The sequence below is a fragment of the Carcharodon carcharias genome, chromosome 9 (genome assembly GCF_017639515.1).
Source record: "Carcharodon carcharias isolate sCarCar2 chromosome 9, sCarCar2.pri, whole genome shotgun sequence".
Lineage (NCBI taxonomy): Eukaryota > Metazoa > Chordata > Chondrichthyes > Lamniformes > Lamnidae > Carcharodon > Carcharodon carcharias.
Window position 1 is genome coordinate 64,774,148 of NC_054475.1, and position 18,461 is coordinate 64,792,608.

Consider the following 18,461-nt stretch of genomic DNA (forward strand, 5'->3'; position numbering starts at 1 on the left):
GCTTCTTTACAGAAGTACATCTTCGTGATTTTGCTAAACGTATCACACGGAAACCACTCTAGCCTCTTAAGGCCAGTTGGGAGTCAACCTTGGCTCAGTTGGTATCACTTGAGCCTTTGAGTCAGAAGGCGGTGGATTCAAGTCCCAGCCCGGAATCTGAGTGCAAAAATCAAGGTTGATTTCCAATGCAATACTGAGAATGCCGTCTTTCAGATAAGTTGAACCAAGGCCTAATCTTCTCCTCAGGTGTACATAAAAGATCCCATGACACTATTCCACTGTCCCATGCCAAATGGCTTCCTTCTGTGCCATACCAATTTTGTGAATTTGAAGAAGAGCAAGGGATCAGGAATCCCCTGGCCCATATATATTCCTCAATTAGCATCACGGAAACTGATTATCTGGTCATTATCCTTTGTAGGAACAAGCTGTGTGCAAATTGTCTGCCAATTTCCTACAATGCAAATGTGACTACATTTTAAAAATACTCATTGGCTGTAAAATGCTTTGAAATGTCCTGTGGTCAAAGGTGCTATATAAACCCAAGTCTTTTCTTTTAAACTCCAGTCTTAGAACTGTATCGTTTATTTATCATTTTGTCCATTTTGAGCAAGATTGCCATTGAACAACAAGTTCTCACTCTTTTGTGCAATGACCTTGACAGCCAGCAGGAGTTAGGTTGAGATTGCCCAAACTTATTTCATGTAGCTTGTTGCTGATAGACAGAAGAGACATATTAATTGCACCCATGAGGTTAAGTATATGCAGGTGTAGGGCATGGATTGGATGGTTACTTGAGCACATATAAAGAGAGACACTGAGTCAAGCTAGGAGGTAAGGTAATCATAGTCCACAATCAAGTGAGACAAGTGGCTATATAGCTTGAGAGGCACCACTCCACACCAAACATTGGGTAAGGCATGGAGGCAGATTTCCATGAATTATCAGAGCTAGTAAGAGGATATAACCCATGCCATTAGGGATGAGTGACTAGAATATGATGGGAGTTTTTCATTTACGTTTGAAAGTGAAGTAGTTTCGGGAAGATGGTGGTGCAGTGACAATGCCGCTGGACTAATTACCAAGAGACCCAGGCTAATGCTCTGGGGACATGGGTTCAAATCCCACCGTGGCAGCTGGTGAAATTTGAATTCAGTTAATAAATCTGGAATATAAAGCTAGTCTCAGTAATGGTGACCATGAAACTACCACCGATTATCATAAAAGCCTATCTGGTTCACTAATGTCCTTTAGGGAAGGAAATCTGCCATCCTTACCTGGTCTGGCCTACGTGTGACTCCAGACCCACAACAATGTGATTGACTCTTAACTGCCCCTCTGAAATAACCTATTTCGATTCAACAAATCCTGGCCTTGTCAGTGACACCCACGTGCCATGAAAGAATAAAAAAATGTTCAATCTGAAGTCAGGGTGTTAAATTTTAACAAAGGAAATTATGACGGTATGAGGGGCAAATTTGCTGAGATGGATTGGGAAAATACTTTAAAAGGTATGACGGTACGTAGGCAATGGATCATCTTAGCATAGTTAGCAACATATTCCTTCAAGGCACAAAAACCCAAAAAGAAAAGTCAGTCAACTGTGGCTAACAAAGCAAGTTAAGGATTGTATAAAATTGAATGAAAAGGCCTATAAAGTTGCCAAAAATAATAGTAAACCTGAGGATTGGGAGGATTTTAGAATACAGCAAAGGAGAGCCAAGAAACTGATAGAGAAAGGGAGAATAGAATATGAATGTAAACAAGCAAAAAACATAAAAATGGATTGTAAACACTTCTATAGGTACATTAAAAGGAAATGTTTGGCTAAGACACAGGCAGTCAGGAGAATTTATAATGGGGAATAGAAAAATGGCAGAGAAGCTAAATGATTACTTTGTGTCTGTGTTCACTGAGGAAGAAACAAGACATCTCCCAGAATTAGAGATCCAAGGGACTAAGAAGAATGTGGAATTGAAGGAAATTAAGATTAGTAAGAATGTTGATTGGAGAAGTTAATGGGACTGAAGGTTGATAAATCCATGGGACCTGATATCCTGCGCCACAGAGTGTTGAAAGAGGTAACTATGGAGTTATCGGATGCATTTGTGATCATCTTCCAAAATTCTATAGATTCTGGAATGCTTCCTGCAGATCAGAGGGTAGCAAATGTGACCCCACTATTTAACAAGGGAGAGAGAAAGCTGACAGGGAACTATAGATCTGTTAGCCTTACATCAATAGTAGGGAAAATGCTAGAATCCATTCTGAAGGATGTGATAAATGGACACTTGGATAATAATGATCTGATTGAGCGTAGTCAACATGAAATTATAGCCACAGAAAAATAGAAGCAGGAGTAGGTCATTCGAGCCTGCTCCGCCATTCAATATGATCATGGCTGATCCTCTACCTCAACGCTATATTCCCACTCTCCCCATGCCCCTTGGTGCCTATGGAGTTTAGAAATCTATCTATTTCCTCCTTAAATATATTCAGTGACTTGGCCTCCACAGCCTTCTATGGTAGAGAATTCCACAGGTTCACCACTCTCCAAGTGAAGAAGCTTCTCCTCATCCCAGTGTACAAGGGCACCCAGGTCCCTTTGTACATCACCATTTCCCAATCTATCGCCATTTAAATAATACTCTGCTATTCTGTTTTTCCTACCAAAGTGGATAACTTCACACTTATCTATGTTATACCGCATCTGCCAGGTATTTGCCCACTCAGCCTGCCTAAATTATGAATGGGAAATTATGTTTGAGGAACCTATTGGAGTTTTCGAGGATGTTACTAACAGAATTGATAAACTTAGATTTTCAGAAGACTTTTGATAAATTCCCCCACAACAGGTTGGTTAGCAAAATTAAAGCACATGGGATAGGAGGTAATATACTAGTATGGATTAAGGATTGGCTAACAGGAGAAAACAGTAGGAATAAATGGGTCATTCTAGTGTTGGGAGGCTGTGACTAGTGGCGCACTGCAAGGAACAGTACTTGAGTGCATATTAATGATTTGGATGTGAGGACCAAATGTAATATTTCCAAGTTTGTGGATGACACAAAGGGAATGTGTATTTTGAGGAAGATGCAAAGTGGCTTCAAAAGGTTTTGGACAGACTTAGTGAGTGGGCAAAAACATGGCAGATGGAATATAGCGTGCAAAAATGTGACGTTATCCACTTTGGTAGGAGGAATGGATGTGCACAGTATTTCTTAAATGGCAAGAGATTAGAAAGTGTAGATGTACAAAGGGACCTGGGTGTCCTCGTCAATAAGCCACTGAAAGCTAACATGCAGGTACTGCAAGCAATTGGGAAGGCTAATGGAATATTAACATTTATCGCAAGAGGATTTGATTACATGAGTGATGAGGCTTGGCCTAAATAGCCAAGTGGTTATGGTACTGGGCTTGTAGCCCCAAGATCAAGAGTTCAAATCTCACAATGGCAAACTATGAAACAATGTAACTTCATCTGAATAGGAACAGATGGAAACGTGTTTGTACTCGAAAGAGTTACATGAGTAACGAGGTCTTGCTTCAATTGTATAGAAACTAGGTTAGACCACACCTGGAGTACTGTGTGCAGTTTTAACTTAGGAAGGATATTATTGCCATAGAGGGAGCGCAATGAAGGTTCACCAGACTTGTTCCCGGGATAGCTGGACGATCTATGAAGGGAGATTGGAGAAACTGGGCCTGTATTCTCTAGCATTTCGAGGAATGAGAGGTGACCTCATTGAAACCTACAAAATACTTAAAGGGATAGACAGGGTATATGCTGGTAAGATGATTCCCCTGGTTGGAACACAATTTCAAAATGAGGGAGAAGCCACTTGGGACCAAGATGAGGAGATTTTTTTTTTTTTACTCAGAGGCTTGTGAATCTTTGGAATTCTCTACCCCATAGGGCTGTGGAAGCTCAGTTATTGAGTATGTTAAAAGCAGAGATTGGAAGATTTCTAAATACCAATGACATCTGGGGATAATGTGGGGAAAAAGGCATTGAAGTGGATGATCTGCCATGATCTTATTGAATAGTGGAGCAAGCTCGATGGGCTGAATGGCCTACTCCTGTTCCTACATTCCTATTCTACATCACAATAGTCACCTAGCCAACTGAACTAACTAACCCCCACAGGAGTATTTTTTATTACCTATAATGATTCTACTTGCGAATTAGTCTATACCAAGTAAAGTTTGGCTCTGGATTTTTCCTTCACCAACTGGCTATCAGGAGTATAACTAGACGGACCTCATTGGCCTGGACTGGATTTGAATTCGCGTCTCATTAGTAAAGGTTGTATTCTAAAGCCAGGTGGTATTCTAAATTGGAGAGTTGTTTTTGTCACTACACCTTCCTCCCTTGGTTAGTCCTCGAAGGTGGGAATTCGGCTATGCAATTCGATGAATGTATGAGTAAAATATGAGTGGGATACACTGATCAATGCCAGCTGTTTTGGGCACAAGTTAGCACTGGGTGCTGTCACTACTATGTTAGCCCCCAGAACTGAATCACCCCTGCTAATTGTGCATTGACTTATGAAATCATAGAATAATACAGCATAGAAGCAGGCCATGTATCCCAGCAATCTGCATCAGTTTACTTTCAAAGAACAATCCAGTTAGTTCCACTTCCCAGTCTTTCCCCATATCACTGCAATTTTTTTCCCTTGAGTATTTATCTAATTCCTTTTTGAAGGCTTATGTTAAATCTGTATCCGCTAGCTTATGTGACAGTGCATTCCAAATCCACACTGCTTGCTATGTTTTTTAAAAAAAAATTCTACCTCATGTCACCCTCTGGTTCTTTTGTCAGTCATCTGAAATATATGCCCCCGGTCATTGGCCCTTCAGCCATTGGAAACAGTTTCTCTTTATTTACTATGTCAAATCTCCTCTTACGATTCTCTGCTCTAAGAAGACTAAGCCCAGCTTCAGTCTGTCCAAAGAACTGTAATCCGTCTTCCCTGGAATGATTCTAGTAAATCTCCTATGCACCTTTCCAAGCCTTCAAATCCTTCCTAAAGTGTGCTGCCCAGAATTAGACAGTACTCCAGCTGGGTCCAAGATAGTATTTAGTATAGTTTTAGCATAACTTCTGGCTTTTTTATTCTCTGCCCCTGTTTATAAAACCCATGATCCCATATGTTTCTTTCTTTCCTTTCAAGGTGGCAAGACAGGTAAACAAAGATTTGTGTGCAAACATCACCAGATCTCTCTGCTCTTTTAGACCCTTAAAATTATACCATTTAGCTTATATTGTCATCTCCATGCTCCTTCCAAAATTTACCACCTTGCACTTTCCTGCATTGAATTTCACGTGCTATATGTATGTCTATTCCACCAGCCTCTCCATGTCATCTTAATGTCTGTCACTATCCTCCTAGTCCCAATTTTGTCATCTGCAGATGTCAGAATTGTGCCCTGAAGCCCCAAGTCCAAGTTATTAATATCCCTTAAAACAGCAGTGACCATGGCACTGAACCCTGGGGAACACTATATACCTCCCTACAGCCTGAGAAACAACCATTCACCCACAACTCTTTTTTTATCCCTTAGCCAATTTTGTATCCATACTGCTACTGCCCCTATTAACCCATTAGCCCAGTTTTGCTAGCAGAGCTAATATGTGGTGCTTTATTAAATGACTTTTGAAAGACTAGATACACAACATCAACTGCACTCCTTACTCCATCCTCACTGTTACCTCATTAAAAATCTCAATCAAGTTAGTTAAACCTGAGATAAAAACAAAAAACTGCGGATGCTGGAAATCCAAAACAAAAACGGACTCTTTTCTTCTCCGCCAATGCTGAGTTTTTCCAGGTAATCCTGTTTTTGTTTTAGTTAAACCTGATTTGCTCTTAACTGTTTACTGCTGGATCTCCTTTGTTAGATCATGTTTATCCAAGTGGCTGTTTATTTTCTCCCAGATTATTGTTTGAGGTTCCCATCACCAACTTGAAACTTGTTAAGCTTGGCCTAAATAGCCAAGTGGTTATGGTACTGGGTTTGTAACCCCAAGATCAAGAGTTCAAATCTCACAATGGCAAACTATGAAACAATGTAACTTCATCTGAAACAGATGGAAACAGGTTTATTCAAAAAGAGTATCAAGAGTTCAAATCTCACAATGGCAAACTATGAAACAATGTAACTTCATCAAGAGTTCAAATCTCACACTGGCAAACTATGAAACAATGTAACTTCATATGAAAAACAGATGGAAACGGGTTTGTACTCGAAAGAGTTGAAACTTGTTAAACCTGTAATTGCCAGGCTTATTCTTCTCTGCTTTTTGAACAAGGGTGTAAAATTAGCAATTTTCCAGTCCTTGGCATCATCCCTGTATCTAGATTGTGGCCAACACCTGTTTAATTTCTACCCTTCCTTCCTTCAACGATCTAAGATGCATTCTCATGTGAACAGTGATTTAGCCACTTTAAGAACTTCCAGCCTTTCTAGTATTGTCTTTACTTTTATCTCAGTATCCCGATAAATTCCTCACTTAGCATAACTTTGGCAGAATCCTCTTCATGGGGAATTGGAATGTTTGTTTTTCTGGGTGACTTGTGCTTGTTGCATTTAATTTCCATTTGTGCTTAGTACAAAGCAGTTCTTCAGCTAGTTTTTAAACTGTTTTTTTCCATCTTGATAGTGGGTTCACAGCAGCAGAGAGCATTCACTCTAGGTCTGGCTGCTCTACTGGGAGAAGGCATTTATAACTTCGGCGAACTGGTAAGTACTGAGTGAAAGGACTTGCAATTAGTCTTGACTTTGCTCATGAATTGTCTTCTCATGCTGCATCAGAATTGTCAGAGTTACTGAATGTGTAGATGGGATTCCCATGCTGTGGGTTGTACGTGTTTATGTAAATTTCCACAATTGTACAGGAAAATTTTTCAATAGTACAGATGTTAACTGTAGAATTCAGGAAACTGTGATGTGAATTTGTTGTGTTCAGTACACTGCTAATCACCTATTAGTGCCATGTGTAGCACTGTGTATTTGAATTTCAGCAGTGCATTGTGAGGAACCCATTGTGTTTGCCCTTCTGATTTACAAACACACGGGGTATATGGGTATGACGTAGTGGTAATGTCACTGGACTAGTAATCCAGAGCAAGCCTAGTGAAATGCTCTGGAAACATGGGTTCAAATCCCACCACGGCAACTGATAGAATTTAAATTCAATTAAGCTAGTCTCTGTAATGGTGACCATGAAATTATGGTCAATTGTTGTAAAAACCCATCTGGTTCACTAATGTCCTTTAGGGGAGGATGTCTACCGTCTTTGCCTGGCCTACTTGTGACTCCAGACCCAAAGCAATGTGGTTAACTCTTAACTGCCCCTCTGAAATGGCCTAGTAAGCCCCTCAGTTCAAGGGCAATTAGGGATGGGCAAAAAATGCTGGCCTTGCCAGTGACTCCCACATCCCTGTAAAATAAAAAAAAACACTAAATTAATTTTTTTAAAAATGTTATGCCTTATCAAATGCCTTTTGGAAATCCAAGTACACCACACCTGCCAGTCCCCTTTTATCCATGTTACTTGTTACTTCCTCAAGGAACTCTGCTAAATTAGTCAAATGCAATTTCCCTTTCACAAAACTATGTTGACTCTGCCTGATTACAATAAAATCTTCCAAGTGCCCTGCTATAACCGCATTAATAATAGATTCTAACATTTTCCCCATGACAGACAGATGTTAGGTTAACTGGCCTGTAGTTTCTTACTTTGTCTCATTCCTTTCTTGAACAGAGGAGTTACATTCCTTATTTTCCAATATGACGGGACCTTGTCAAAAGCTAGAGAGTTTTGGAAAATTACAACCAATGCATCCACTGTTTCAGTTGCCACTTCTTTTAAGGCCACTTTCTTTTAAGATGAAGTCCATCAGGCCCTGAGGATTTGTCAACCTTTAGCTCTAATAGTTTTTTCAATATCCTATCCTTAGTGATTATAATTAGTTTAAGTTCATCTCTCCTTTTCACCTCCCTGATTTACAATTATTTCTGGAATGTTACTTCTATAGTGAAGACAGACAAAAAGTGCCTGAACTTTCTCGGAGTGGCAATCTGCGTGGGATTGCCACTCCATGTCTGATTTCTTATGTCAGAGTTTTTTATGATGCTACGTTGCCTGACCTTCCAACTCAGGCTGGGCGAGATCCAGGCAGTGCAGCATTTTTCCCCCGGGTCCAGTGTCGAAATGCAGGAGAGTAGGAGAGGAGGAGGCTGCGCCCCTTTTTTTTAAGCGGCATCAGCTGCCGTGAAACAGGTAAATTTAAAGGTCCATTGAAATTTAAAAGCCCTTGACAGGCCAGGGAGAAGCTAAGTGTCATAAGTAAGTGTATAGGATTGGGGAAGTCAGGAGCTGGTCAGAGGCCTTCAGGGTAGTGGGGGAAGCAGGTGTCGGGCCCGCTAGGGTGGGTGGTGGTGGTGGTTGTGGCGGGAGGAAGGAGGGGGGTGTCGGTCCACCTGGGAGGGAGGAGTCCCATATGGGTTGGGGGAATCCAGCGAGGGCTGGTAGTGGTGGTGGGAGACCCCTAGGGGTTTGGGGGTGTCCCTTGGGTGAGGTAGTCAGGGGTTGGGGGGGAGTCCGGTGGGGGGTGCCCCTGGTTTAATTCTTATAACTTTTTTTGGGCAACTATTGTAACCCAGTCAGAACCATCTGAAGTCTGTGATTTAAATCACACTTTTGGATGGTTCTCAGTGCAGGGAAATTGTCCAGGGGAAATTTGCACTTCTGTGCAATTGCCGTGTAAACCTTACCTGTAAACATCTGAAAGGGATTCCACAGAGCATTTTTGGGTTACTCCCCCAATCTGATGCTGGGGAGCTCGGAAGTTATGGCCCAAAATATCTGTTGAATGCATCCGCTGTTTCCTTATTTCCCATGTTACAACAGATGGAAGGAGTGCACTCCGTCTGCCTGAAGTTCCATAATTTATAATGGGAGTGAATTAGGTTCCAGCCATCCCAAAGTTTAGATGTTAATTGCGTTTTTTCTCTCACAGAGACTTTACTGTAGTGCAGGCATCAACTGATCCTTTCACTGTTACACATGATTCTCTCTCTGATCCAGCTCCCCCTCCCCTTCCTCCTTATTTATTTTGTTTGCCTTTTCGTGACAGAAATCTGAAGCAGAAAGCACAGTCTGAACCCTGAGCTGAATCCTTTCACTCCACCATTACAGGGAGAGAGATGAAAACGTGGGGTTTAAAGGACCAGGCCCCTCTCTCTTTATTTCCAAGTTATTGACAACATTGACAACAGTTATTGACATTATTGTCCAGAATGGAAACAGTTCACTGCCTGTAATTCTGGCATTTAACCCCCTTATTCCTTCTCTCTCCAACATTTTAATTATGGTCAAATGTCAGGGCCCCACCGTCCAGAGGCCTTTTAAAGCCTCTGTCTTTGGGTGCTCTCTTTTCTCCATCCCGGCTCTAGGTGGCATTGGATGAGCGAATGTATGTTTAAAAAGTTACTGCTTCTTGTTCTGTTGCTGGTTGTTGTTGTGCAACTGACAATTGGGAGGATTGAAGGGGAAGTTGCTTGCTGTTGGCTCTCTCTCGCGTGATTTTGGCGCCTCCCCACCACCCCCTCCTACCACAACCAATAGGGACCTTCATTGGTAACCAGGCCCAAGCAAGAGCTGAGAGCAACCAAACAGACTTTCATCTGTGACAAACATAGCCTGTTTAACTAACCTTCTCTTGCTTATAAAAAAACCTTATCTATATAAATGTGTGCACGTAAACAGCTAACCTGCATCTGTTTTCTCCCCCTGCCGGTGTCACGCACAGACAGTTGCAGAAAGAACTGGCTTGTTAAATAAATTCATTTTTAGTTTGCTTAAATCGCGGATAGGCAAAGAACAGGGATCACAATGGACGATAATGTGTAGAAGGACTTTTGCGCAGCTAAACAAAATCACGAAAGAAGTCGCAACTGTAGGACTTCACTGTTTATTTAAATGATTTCCCAGCTAGCTATTTGGCCAAATGTGTCCTTTACCTATTAATTTCAGAATGACTGCTCAGTGCCCAGGCTTCTTTAATAAACAACACAATTATTAGTTTATTATAAAACCAGACTTTTCAAGTAGAAGGCAAAGCTTATTAATGTATAGTATGAAATATGAAAGTATGATAATTACTCCAAGTGCCCTAACTCTCTCTCGAGCACACCAATAAAAAAAATAGAGGAGTTCTGCCAAAAGGTTAAAAGTCAATGGTTCAAGGGAAGAGGATGGATGGTGGAGTCCTTGAAATGGTGCCCGGGTTATACCGTTGAGGTCTCGACATTGGTCGGTGAAACAATCGATGACTCTTGCAGTATTTCTCAGATTGACTTCGAGGAAAACCTGTACACAGTCGATTTCGGAACATAGAGCGACTTCGGAGCAACGTCCGTTCATTTTTTGCCTTGGACTGGGTCTGGAGCTACAGGACCTGTTGTCCTTTTTGCCCAAGCAATTCACCCTCCTTGTTCTCTCAAAGCAAAAACAGCCGACCAGCTTTTAAACAGTTACCTGGCATGATTTTTTTTTCAAAGCCACAGGCCACCATGTGACCCTTTTGTAAACAGTCCACCGGGGTCAAGAGGTTTCCAACTTCTTTAAAACTGTTTGATTGCCTTGCTGCCTTTTCCAAGAACAGCATCAACCATAGAACTTGCATTAACCCTTTAAGGGACAGTGTCTTTTAAAGAACACAAATTATTCTAAGTTCTTAGCCCTCGAAGATGAACCATTTTCTGTTAATAAAACGTGCATTACAACCATTATTAATTCTCCAGACACACTCTAGAGGACCAACACTCACTTTAGATATTCGTTTCCTTTTTAAATACATGTAGAAAATCTTACTATCTGTTTTCATATTTCTAGCTGGCGTTCTCTCATACTCTAATTTCTCTCTCCTCATTTTTAGTCATACTTCGCTAGTTTTTAAATTCTGTCCAATCTTCTGACCTACCACTAATCTTTGCAGAATTGTATGTTTTTCTTTCAATTTAATACCAGCTTCTAACTAACTTCCTTGGTTAGCCACAGATTGTGCATCCTTCTAGAGTCTTTCTTTCACACTGGAATGTGTCTTTGCTGAATGTTATGAAATATCTCCTTAAATGTCTGCCACTGCATCTCTACTGTCCTACCCTTTACCCTAATTTCCCAGTTCACTTTAGCCAACTCTGACTTCATATCTTTGTAATTACCTTTACTTAAGTCTAAGTTTAGACTGACTCTTCTCGCCCTCAAACCTAATGTGAAATTTAATCATGTGTTATGATTGCTTTAACCTAGAGGCTCCTTTACTACAAGGTCATTAATTAATCCTGTCTCACTGCACATTACCAGGTCTAGAATAGCCCGTTCTCGGATTGGCTGTAGAAAGTGCTGCTCTAAGAAACTGTCCTGAAAACCACTCTATGAATTTATCTTCAGGCTCCCTTTGCCAATCTGATTTGTCCCATCTATATGTAGATTAATTCACCCATGATTATGGCAGTAGCTTTCTTACAAGCCCCCATTATTTCTTCCTGTATACTTCATCCGATAGTGTAGTTACTGTTAGACAACCTGTAAACTACTCCCACAAGTGACTTTTTACCGTTGCTATTTCTTGTCTCTACCCAAACGGATTCTACATTTTGATCTTTAGAACTAAAGTCATTTCTCACTATTCTACTAATGTCATCCTTAATTAACAGTTACCCCATCAACTTTTCCTAGCTTCCAGTCCTGAAATGTAAGTATCCTTGGATGTTCGTGTCCCAGCCTTGCTCACCTTGCAGCCATGGCTCTGTAATGGCTATCATTATTTCTATTTGAGCAGACAATTCATCCGTTTTGTTGCAAATGCTACGAGCATTCAGACACGGAGCCTTTAATTCTGTCATTTTACTATTTTTGCAAACTCCGGCCTAGTTATACACCAGAGCACTGGTCCCAACACAGTTTAGATGAAGGCTGTTCCAGCTGTATAGCTCCCACTTGCCCCAGTACTGCTGCCAGTGCCCCAGAAATTGAACATACGAACTAGGTAAAGGAGTAGGCCACTGAACCCTTCAAGCCTGTTCTGCCATACAATAAGATCATAGCTGATATGATTGCGACTTCCTGCATACCCCCGAAAACCTTTCACTGCCTAGTTAATCAAGAACCTATCTAGCGCTTAATTAAAAATATTCAAAGACCTGCTTCCACTGCCTTTTGGGGAAGAGAGTTCCAAGGCTCACGATCCTCTGAGAGAAAAAAATTCTCATCTGTCCTAAATAGGCAACCCCTTATTTTTAAACCGTGACCCCTTGATCTAGATTCTCCCACAAGAGGAAACATCCTCTCCATATCCACTCTGTCAAGACCCCTCAGGAACTTGTATGTCTCAATCAGCTCACCTTTACTCTTCTAAACTCCAGTGGATATAAGCCTAACCTTTCCTCATGAGACAACCTGCCCATTCCTGGTACTGGCCTAGTAAACTTTCTCTGAACTGCTTCTAATGCATTTACATTTTTCATTAAAAGAGGAGACCAATACTGTACACAGAACTCCAGATATGGTCTCACCAGGACCCTGTACAGCTGAAGCATAACCTCCTTACTTTTGTATTCAATCCTCTCACAATAAATGATAACATTCTAAACCATTTCTCCCACACCAGTCTTTGAGCCATGCATTTAGCATTCTAATCTTATTTACGCTATGCCAATTTACTCGTGGCTCAGGTAGTAATCCAGAGATTATTTTATGGTTCTGCTTTTTTAATTTTCCCCCTAGCTGCTCATAATCTCTAGGCAGAACCTCTCTCCTAGTCCTATCTATGTTGGTACTCATGTGGACCACAACCACTGGATCCTTCCCCCTTCCACTGCAAGTTCCTCTCCAGCACAGAGCAGATGTCCAGAACCCTGACTTTGGGCAGGCAAAACAGGTTTTTGGGCTTCTTGCTCTTGGCTGCAGCAAACTATGTCTGCCTCCCTGACTCTACTATCCCCTACTACCACTACATTCCTGTTTGCTCCTTGCACCATGGTGCCATGGTCAGTTCACTCATCCACTCCACAGTCCCTGCTCTTGCCCATACAAGCTGTAAGAACTTCAAGCCTGTTGGACAGTTGCAAGAGTTGAGGCTCCTCCAAGTCTACATTCTCAATCCCCATATCTGCCAATTTATATCTTTTCTGAATCGGGCACTGTTCCTTCCAACATATTTTAAACATGGCCTCATATTTCAATCAAAATCCACTTTTTGGTGGCTGTATTTCTCTGTTCATCTGTTTTGAGCTTTAAACAAAACTTAGTGAGAGTTGGGTGAATCTGATAAACAGTGGCGAGTGAGAATTTGGTGTAGCAAGGGAAGATGGTGGTAAGTAATTAAATCCAATGTTCAGCAATTAATATATAAATAATTGACTGGACTTCAGGGAATAAAATTAGAATTAACTAAGTAGCGGATACCAACAGTAACAGGATTTGAACAGCATTAAATAAATATATCTACCTACTTTTCAGTCCACCTGTCTGACTGTCTACCCATCTAATCTAATCCATTTTGCACATCAAGCTGGTGATCACTCTGCAGTTAGAGTTCTGGAGGATGTTACGTGGATTCCAGCAGATGAGGAAGAAGCAGACAGTACATAAGTCTTCTGGGTGCATGTAGGAGGGCATCAGATTTCTAGGGCAGGGGAGGCCTGTACAAGCATGATGAGTTGCACCCCAACAGCCTTGGATCAGTGTTCTCGTGGAAAAGTTAACTGGTCCTGTGGGGATGGATTTAAACTAAAACAAAAACAGAATTACCTGGAAAAACTCAGCAGGTCTGGCAGCATCGGCGGAGAAGAAAAGAGTTGACGTTTCGAGTCCTCATGACCCTTCAACAGAACTTGAGTTCGAGTCCAAGAAAGAGTTGAAATATAAGCTGGTTTAAGGTGTGTGGGGGGAGCGGAGAGAGAGAGAGAAGTGGAGGGGGGGGTGTGGTTGTAGGGACAAACAACCAGTGATAGAAGCAGATCATCAAAAGATGTCAACAACAATAGAACAAAAGAACACATAGGTATTAAAGTTGGTGATATTATCTAAACGAATGTGCTAATTAAGAATGGATGGTAGGGCACTCAAGGTATAGTTCTAGTGGGGGTGGGGAGAGCATAAAAGATTTTAAGATATTTAAAAATAATGGAAATAGGTGGGAAAAGAAAAAATCTATATAATTTATTTGGAAAAAAAAAGGAAGGGGGAAACAGAAAGGGGGTGGGGATGGGGGAGGGAGCTCACGACCTAAAGTTGTTGAATTCAATATTCAGTCCGGAAGGCTGTAAAGTGCCTAGTCGGAAGATGAGGTGTTGTTCCTCCAGTTTGCGTTGGGCTTCACTGGAACAATGCAGCAAGCCAAGGACAGACATGTGGGCAAGAGAGCAGGGTGGAGTGTTAAAATGGCAAGCGACAGGGAGATTTGGGTCATTCTTGCGGACAGACCGCAGGTGTTCTGCAAAGCGGTCGCCCAGTTTACGTTTGGTCTCTCCAATGTAGAGACCACATTGGGAGCAACGAATGCAGTAGACTAAGTTGGGGGAAATGCAAGTGAAATGCTGCTTCACTCGAAAGGAGTGTTTGGGCCCTTGGACGGTGAGGAGAGAGGAAGTGAAGGGGCACGTGTTGCATCTTTTGCGTGGGCATGGGGTGGTGCCATAGGAGGGGGTTGAGGAGTAGGGGGTGATGGAGGAGTGGACCAGGGTGTCCCAGAGGGAGCGATCCCTACGGAATGCCGATAGGGGGGGTGAAGGGAAGATGTGTTTGGTGGTGGCATCATGCTGGAGTTGGCGGAAATGGCGGAGGATGATCCTTTGAATGCGGAGGCTGGTGGGGTGATAAGTGAGGACAAGGGGGACCCTATCATGTTTCTGGGAGGGAGGAGAAGGCATGAGGGCGGATGCGCGGGAGATGGGCCGGACATGGTTGAGGGCCCTGTCAACGACCGTGGGTGGAAAACCTCGGTTTAGGAAGAAGGAGGACATGTCAGAGGAACTGTTTTTGAAAGTGGCATCATCGGAACAGATGCGATGGAGGCGAAGGAACTGAGAGAATGGGATGGAGTCCTTACAGGAAGCGGGGTGTGAGGAGCTGTAGTCGAGGTAGCTGTGGGAGTCGGTGGGTTTGTAATGGATATTGGTGGACAGTCTATCACCAGAGACTGAGACAGAGAGGTCAAGGAAGGGAAGGGAAGTGTCAGAGATGGAGCACGTGAAAATGATGGAGGGGTGGAGATTGGAAGCAAAATTAATAAATTTTTCCAAGTCCCGACGAGAGCATGAAGCGGCACCGAAGTAATCATCGATGTACCGGAGAAAGAGTTGTGGAAGGGGGCCGGAGTAGGACCGGAACAAGGAATGTTCCACGTACCCCATAAAGAGACAGGCATAGCTGGGGCCCATGCGGGTACCCATAGCCACACCTTTTATTTGGAGGAAGTGAGAGGAGTTGAAGGAGAAATTGTTCAGCGTGAGAACAAATTCAGCCAGACGGAGGAGAGTAGTGTTGGATGGGGCTTGTTCGGGCCTCTGTTTGAGGAAGAAGCTAAGGGCCCTCAGACCATCCTGGTGGGGGATGGAGCTGTAGAGGGATTGGACGTCCATGGTGAAGAGGAAGCGGTTGGGGCCAGGGAACTGGAAATTGTTGATGTGACGTAAGGTGTCAGAGGAATCACGGATGTAGGTGGGAAGGGACTGGACAAGGGGAGAGAGAAGGGAGTCAAGATAACGAGAAATGAGTTCTGTGGGGCAGGAGCAAGCTGAGACGATCGGTCTACCGGGGCAGTTCTGTTTGTGGATTTTGGGTAGGAGATAGAAGCGGGCCGTCCAAGGTTGGGCGACTATCAGGTTGGAAGCTGTGGGAGGGAGATCCCCAGAGGAGATGAGGTCAGTGACGGTCCTGGAAACAATGGCTTGATGTTCAGTGGTGGGGTCATGGTCCAGGGAGAGGTAGGAGGAAGTGTCTGTGAGTTGACGCTCAGCCTCCGCGAGGTAGAGGTCAATGTGCCAGACAACAACAGCACCACCCTTGTCAGCGGGTTTGATGACAATGTCAGGGTTGGACCTGAGAGAATGGAGTGCAGTAAGTTCAGAGAGAGACAGGTTAGAATGGGTGAGAGGAGCAGAGAAATTGAGACGACTAATGTCGTGCCAACAGTTCTCAATGAAAAGATCAAGAGAAGGTAAGAATCCAGAGGGAGGGGTCCAGGTGGAGGGAGAATATTGGAGATGGGTAAAAGGATCCGTTGAACTGGGAGAGGACTCCTGCCCAAAGAAGTGAGCCCGGAGACGAAGACGGCGGAAGAAGAGTTCAGCATCATGCCGAGCCCGAAATTCATTGAGGTGAGGGCGTAAGGGTATGAAACTAAGTCCTTTTTTTATGGATTTAAATTAATTTGGCACGAGGAGGAACACCCTCCTAATGAAGCATTGGAGAGGGGGTACAAGGTGCGCAAATGATTGGGAGAGACAGACAGTTAGAAGAAAGAGTAGTTCAGAAATAGGAATGATCAAACAGTGAAAATGTGAGGCTGACTACAATGGATTTGCAGAAATGCACACAAACCATGATAAATAAGGGTTGGCGAGCTATGGACACAAGTTGCCATTTTTTTTTAATGATTATGATGTTATGGTTCCTATCTAAAATGTAAAGTTGAGAAGGAAAAAAGGAGGGATAATAGCTATATTGATTGGAGATATTGTCACATCTCTGGAAAGGAAAGATATACATGAGGGCTCAAAAGCAGAACTTATTTGCTTAGAATTAATGAACAATGGAGGAGCTACTACAATGCAGTATGTATGCAACAAGTCACTCAATAGTGGGAAGGAGATGGAGAAGCAAATTGCAGCAAGGTGCAATTACTTCAGAGTAACATAAAGGGGGTTTTCCAATATTCTAATATAGATTGGACAGTAATAGTGTAAGGAGCAAAGAGGGGCAGGAATCCTTGAAAAGCACACAAGAAAAAGTCTTCTTCAGTATGTTTATAGCCCAATGAGGTTGATCTATTTCTGGGGGATTCTGAGGAAAGTGGAGCATGTGTTTTAGTTAGAGAGCATTGGAGAAACAGTGATTGTAACATAATTTGGTTTAGAGTAATTATGGAAAGGCCAAGGAAAAATCAAATGGGGGAAAATACTGAACTGGAGGAAGGCTCACTTCATTGAGCTGCAAATGTATCTGGTCCAGATAGATCGAAATCAAATATTGGCAGGTAAAACTAAATGAGTAATGAGAGGATTTCTAAAAGGAGATAGTTTAGGTATGGACTGGACACATTCCCAAAAGGGATAAAAGAAAGGCATCCAAAGTTAGAGCTCCCTGGATGACTGAAGTTAGAGATTTAAATGAAACAGGAAAAGGAGGTCCATGATAAATGTTGAACTAATAATTTAGAGAACCAAAATGATTACCAAACGTACAGCAGGAAACAGGAGGAAAAACCTTTTATAAACTAATCATAATTTTCAATAAATCTCATTTCCAATGTGAAATAAAAACTCCACGGAAAAAGAGGTCAATCTTTTGATTGACTGACTATTGATTAAAAACAAGAAGCTAATAACATTGCCAAGAAGAGTTACAAATGTAACGACTAGAAGATCTTTAGATACCAGCAAGAGATGACCAAATATTGATAGAGGAAGGAAATAGAGTTAGCTAGCCATAAAAATGTAAACTGATTGTATGAGCTTCTACAAGAACTTAAATGAGTAGCAAAAGTAATGTACATCCCTTTCTTAGAAGCTGAGACAGGAGAAATTATAATGGGGAATTATATGAGCTTCTACAAGAACATAAATGAGTAGCAAAAGTAATGTACATCCCTTTCTTAGAAGCTGAGACAGGAGAAATTATAATGGGGAATAAGAAAATGGCAGAGATGTTAAATATATATTTTGTCAATCTTCACAGTAGAAGGTGCAAAAAATGGCAGTAATAGTGAGGAATCAAGGATTTAATGAAAGTGAGGAATTTACAAAGTAATATTTAATGAAGAAAAAGTACTGAAAAAATTAATGGGACTGAAACCTGACAAATTCCCTGGATATGACTGCCAACATCGTAGGCTTTATAAAGAGGTGGCTGCAGAGATGGTGGATGCACTGGTTGTGATCTTCCAAAATTCCCTAGAGTCTTGAAAGGTTCCAATGGATAGGAAGGTAGCAAAAGTAACACTGCTATTCAGGAAAGAAGGTAGAGGCAAAATGAGGAACTTCAGTCTTCAGGAAAATGCAGGAATCCATTATTAAGGACATGTTAATAGGGTACTTAGAGGGTACTTAGAAAGTCATTATATGGTCAGGCAGATTCGATGTGGATTTATGAAACCGAAATCTGTTCAGCAAATCTATTAAAGTATTTTGAGGAGGGTAAATAAAGGGGAATGGAGGTCTTGTGG

At 42.1% G+C, this 18,461-nt stretch overlaps 1 protein-coding gene across 1 annotated transcript in view; it reads left to right on the forward strand.

The window, feature by feature from the left end:
• Positions 1-18,461, forward strand: part of LOC121282616 (26S proteasome non-ATPase regulatory subunit 13-like) — a 51,105-nt gene that overhangs the window by 15,079 nt on the left and 17,565 nt on the right. Inside the window, exon 8 of the mRNA XM_041196396.1 lies at positions 6,668-6,747. Coding sequence (XP_041052330.1) covers positions 6,668-6,747 — 80 coding nt within the window. The remainder of the gene's footprint in view (positions 1-6,667; positions 6,748-18,461) is intronic.